The sequence below is a fragment of the Lipotes vexillifer genome, unplaced genomic scaffold (genome assembly GCF_000442215.2).
Source record: "Lipotes vexillifer unplaced genomic scaffold, Lipotes_vexillifer_v1.1 scaffold570, whole genome shotgun sequence".
Classification (NCBI taxonomy): domain Eukaryota; kingdom Metazoa; phylum Chordata; class Mammalia; order Artiodactyla; family Lipotidae; genus Lipotes; species Lipotes vexillifer.
Window position 1 is genome coordinate 917,715 of NW_006777801.1, and position 5,276 is coordinate 922,990.

Sequence of the window (5,276 nt, forward strand, 5' to 3'; positions counted from 1 at the left end):
TCCCTTGGATCACCATGAACTAAAATTAAACAAACAAACAAACAAAAAAGAACCAAACTTCAGTTCAGCCAGCTCACTTCTGTGTGCCAAACAAAGCAATGATCTTTCCGCTGGAGTTTGAGAACTTTGGGGCTGCTCTGGGTAAATCGGCATATATTCCCAACCCCGGGCGTGGCCAGCTCCCATGCCCTCCTGCTTATCAGCTGAAAAGAGACCAGAGCTGTTGTTCCTGTAGAGGCCTCTTCCTTTGGGGAGAGAAAAAAAAAATCTTTTTCTTCCTTTGCCAAGTCAAACATAGTTTTTCCCTTGTAACTAGAGAAGTCTACGTGGTGTTCCAAAAACTGGCATATACCCCCATTCCGTCTAGCAGTTCGCTTGGAGCTTGCTGTCTTTGGGGGAAGACGTTTTGGGTTTCTTCTCTTGTCACAGTCTCGATTTTTTTTAAATTTTATTTTAACCACTTCCTTTTGTTCCTTTCACTAAATTTTAACTTATGTTTTGAAGTCATTTAAGGAAAAAGTTTTCTGTTTGTTTGTTTGTTTGTTTTTTACCATATGTATGGTATTGCATATCCCTTTCCTAACAACTTTAAAAGGATGGGGAACAGAAAGAACTGGAAACAAAAAAAAGTCATGTTCCCTTCATTAACTCTTCTGAGCAGATGCTTTCCAGAACAGCCCATTAGAAGGTGGTGATGAAAGACTTTGGTCTCTTTCAGGCCAGTTGTACTCCTCTAGGCTGACCTTCTGTCCCACCTTCCCACAGAGTAAATGTTCCTGAAAATCTCTAGTTTTATAACTTTATCGAATTACATCCTTGGGAGGGATTCATTCAACTTAAAACAGTGTACTTACCATCTGTGCTGACCCCAGGGTAAACACAGCAGGCATGACCCTTGTCCCCAGGGAGCTTACATCCCAGTGGGATTTACAGTAAAAAGTGAACAAAGTCAGCTTGGATAGCGGTAAGCGCCACGGAAAAAAAATGAAACCAGTAATGGAATGGAGGGTGACTGCGGGGCTACTTTAGATTAGACTGCAGCCCGGGGCCCTCTGAGGAGGTTGCATTTGAGCTAAAACCTGAGTGACAAGAAGGGACCAAGTCTTAGGAACAAAATCCAGTGATCTGTGAGGCAGCCAGAGACTTACAAGTCTTTTGAAATCTGTAATTGATGTAGGTACTCAGCAGTTATATAAATTAAAGGCCTCAGATAAACCTCCTTTCACAGGATGGTTAAATAAAAGAGGCAGGTGTGCTTCAAATTTAAGAAGACTCAATTCAACCCAAAGAACCAGGGCAAGATTACTTGTGTCACCCAAAGCTCTATTGCTTTGTGAGCAGGCAGCCTTCACCTGCCACTCATTGCCCCAGCTCTGTGTGCTGGGCATTTCTCCTCTCGTACCACCCCCTTCCGCTGGGTCCCCTTCTAAGCTGCCATCTCTTCCACCCCCGCTCCCACTCCTATGATATCAAAACCGTGCAAAACTTTAAAATAGACCCCATTTTGTAAATGGTTGAGAATGCACACCCCCAGAAAAGATTATAAGATTAAGGGAGAGAGAAGAGAGGTAAAGCCAGTTCTCCTCTGCTTCAGTTGTCAGTGGAACTAAAACAAACGGGTCAGGCTGAAAAAAAAACGTGAGATTGACACTAGATGATAAAGACAGTGTCAGTGGCTGGTGGGGTGTAACAGAGAGAGCCCGGGGCCGAGCATCCGACGTGAGAAGCGTGACCTAGAATGATTACTGGGATCTGTCACTCCTCTGCTTAAGGCCACTTCGTCACCTTTGGATGGCTTCCCACTGACCGTGGGGTGAAATCCAAACTCCCTACCGTGGACCAGGAGGCCTTCTAACCTCCTCTCTGCCATCCACACTGAAGACCTTTCTGTTTCTTGAACACACCTAGCTTGTTCCCGCCTCTGGTCTTCACCCTGGCTCTTCTCTCTAACATTCAACTGCAGCCCAGTTGTGAATCTTTAAATTTTTCCATTGATATAACTGTGTGGTAAATCTTATTATTGGTGTTAGCTAAAATGTATGGGTATCTACTCTAGGATAGACACTGCATGATGCTACTGAGTCAGTGACTTAGAAACCATTCAAGTTTTCCACTGTCCTTAGATTTTAAGATTAAGAGGATAAGAGCTTCCCCTGACTCATGTCCAGTTTTGCTTCTGTGTCTGATTCAGGAAGGCGGACGAACCAAGAGCCACCGATATTGGCCCAAACTGGGTTCCAAGCACAGCTCAGCCACCTATGGCAAGTTCAAGGTCACCACAAAGTTCCGAACAGATTCCGGTTGCTATGCAACCACAGGCTTGAAGGTCAAGCACCTTTTGTCCGGGCAGGAAAGGACAGTGTGGCATTTGCAATATACTGATTGGCCAGATCACGGCTGCCCAGAGGATGTCCAAGGATTTTTGTGTAAGTCTTTTCTTCCCTGTCAGGGTTTTACCAACAGTAATAATGGTCTTACCAGTTGGAGGTGAAATGGAAAGAGAGTCTACTTTCTCTTAAGTGGCAAAAGTATTAACAACATTCAGTATAGAATACTTCAGTAGTATGTGTAGAACAGAGAAGACTAATACGTGGCATTTATCATATTCTCCTTACCATTTATGCAGATGAGCTAATGTGGTAAACTAATTGGTTCTACCTTGATTTAGACCTTCAGTATTCCGATACATGTCACGTGTCTGAACCTTGAAAACATTATGCTAAATAAAATAAACCAGACAGAAGAAGACAAATGTTGTGTGATTCCACTTACATGAGTTATCCAAAATAGGCAACTTCACAGAGATAGAAAGTATAATAGAGGTTACCAGGGGCAAGGGGGAAGGGGAATAGGAAGTTACTGTTTGATGGATAGAAAGTTTCTGTTTGGGACCATGAAAAATTTCTAGAAGTGGATAGTGGTGATGCTTGCACAACACTGTGAATATACTTAATGCCACTGTACACTTAATGTAATGTACACTAAAATGATTAAAATGGTAAATTTTATGTTATGTATATTTTACCACAACCAAAAAAAAAAAAGAAACACAAAGCAATAAAATAAAGAAAAAACAACTTTAAAAATTTCTCATGAAAATTTATATCTCGGAAGCCCTGTATTTCCTACAGCAGTAAATCCCAATTAGTAGTTTCTCATACCTACGATTAATCATACTAAGAATTATTGAAATCAACTTGTAGTATTTGAAACTGTCATTTTTGGATTCATTAATTTATGTGTATTTTCCAAGCTATGGTTATCTTAGAAACTAATTCATCCAGATTGTATGCAGTACTTTATTTGTAAGGCCAAAACCTGGGTGTGTGTCCACCACGTGCCAGGCACTGAACTGGGCTCTTAGAACGCAGAAATGAAGCAGTCTTTGTTTTAAAGGCTCTTGCGGTCTCACGAGGAAGACAGGCCGGTGATCACAGTCTGGAGGTGAGATCTGATGCTTTTGGTGATGGCTGCAGCAGCCTCCTTCCCTTCCACAGACTTGCCTAAACATCCTGCACTTGCGGGAAACCCCAGTCCTTCCTCACCCAGCTAGGAAGGAGGCCTGAGGGTGCCCTGCAGATTTATTACACCTGCTATGTTGTTGACTCACCAGCTGGCAGAAGACCTATGGCCACAACAAAGGGAGGTTGGAGAATGTCAAAACCTTGATTTTTATTTTGATATTCATTTAGAGTAGGAGGGGTGGGGGAAAGAAGAGAGGATAGGTTTTCAAGTAACTAAAAGAACCATTTCACAAGTTCCAACAGAAAGATTCTGATGCACACTTATTTATCAATGCAGCTATTTCATTTTTCATTAAAGTGATGATGGTTCTTAAGGAGTTGGACACTGAGAGTAAGAAAGATGATTGGAATCAGAGGATCTAGAATGAGATCTAGAGCAGGTTGGTGGTTGGCCTGAGGTCAAACAGTTACCTGCAGCTCAAAATATTAATGAGCACAGTGACCTTTGCAGAGCTTTCTTTCCTCATAACAGTGTTCTTTTTATTCCTTTCTGGTACTGTTTTGCTAATTGCTTTATTAGAAGCAAGACTCAGAAAATGGAAACAGTAAAAGTAGATCCGTTTGATGACTGGCTAACAGATCTGATAAAAGGTTTTATAAGATGGTTAAAATTATAATCAAATCTTTTAAATCAGAACCAATTTAAGGACAGCCAACAATTTTATTCTCTATAAAAATATAGAGAATATTTTTAAACAGTATTTATTAATTTACCTTTCTAAGAAACTCAGGACAAGTGTGCTGAGCAGGGTCTTAGAGATGTTGGCTCCTTAGGTTTTTAAGAATTTTAGGAGATTTTTGTTTGTGTTTAAATGAGATTACTTGGATGCAGAGGAACTGGGTCAAACTGTCTTCCAGAGGTCTTCACTGAGTTACACCTTAAGGAACTTTATTAATATGATTGCTGGAGAAATAATCTGCTTAAATCTAATTTCTCTGTGTTTCATGAAATTCCCCTTGATGGTGGCATGAGCATTATTGATCAGTATTCCTTTTACTTCTCTCCTTAAATTTAGCACAAGAAAAACCTTGTCTCTTGTATGTGAACATTGCCTGCCGTCAGAAAATGTTATTGCCTAGTATCTTTTCCCCTTTGGAAAAAAAAATTGTGAAAGGAATTCCATGTTCAGTATTTAGCTCATGTTGGTACCAATAGCAACTACCTTATCTAGTCACCTCAGATTGCCTTCCCTCTTTTGTTTTGTTCTATCTCATTTTACATTATTAGTGGTGGTGATGGTGATGGTAGTAAATGTATATTTGGGTAAACTATTTCAGATTACTAATTAAATAAGTTTATAAAAGAAATTGGAGTTCTTAGTCATTGTGTGTAAACAGGTGCTTTTAAATTACAAGAATGGGGACTTCCCTGGTGGCACAGTGGTTAAGAATCCACCTGCCAATGCAGGGGACCTTGGTTCGAGCCCTGGTCGGGGAAGATACCACACGCCTCAGAGCAACTAAGCCCATGAGCCACAACTACTGAGCTTGCACTCTAGAGCCCGCGAGCCGCAACTACTGAGCCCGCATGCCTAGAGCCCATGCACCGCAAGGAAGAGAAGCCACTGCGGTGAGAAGCCCGCGCACCGCAACAAAGAGCAGCCCCCTCTTGCGGCAACTAGAGAAAGCCCGCGCACAGCAACGAAGACCCGACACAGCCAAACATAAATAAATAAATTATAAAAAATTATGAGAGGGCTTCCCTGGTGGCGCAGTGGTTGAGAGTCCGCCTGCCGATGCAGGGGACACGGG

The 5,276-nt window shown here is 41.7% G+C and overlaps 1 protein-coding gene across 1 annotated transcript in view; it reads left to right on the forward strand.

The window, feature by feature from the left end:
* PTPN14 (protein tyrosine phosphatase non-receptor type 14) overlaps positions 1 to 5,276 on the forward strand; it is a 171,700-nt gene that overhangs the window by 159,786 nt on the left and 6,638 nt on the right. The window contains exon 17 of the mRNA XM_007451289.1: positions 2,192 to 2,426. Coding sequence (XP_007451351.1) covers positions 2,192 to 2,426 — 235 coding nt within the window. The remainder of the gene's footprint in view (positions 1 to 2,191; positions 2,427 to 5,276) is intronic.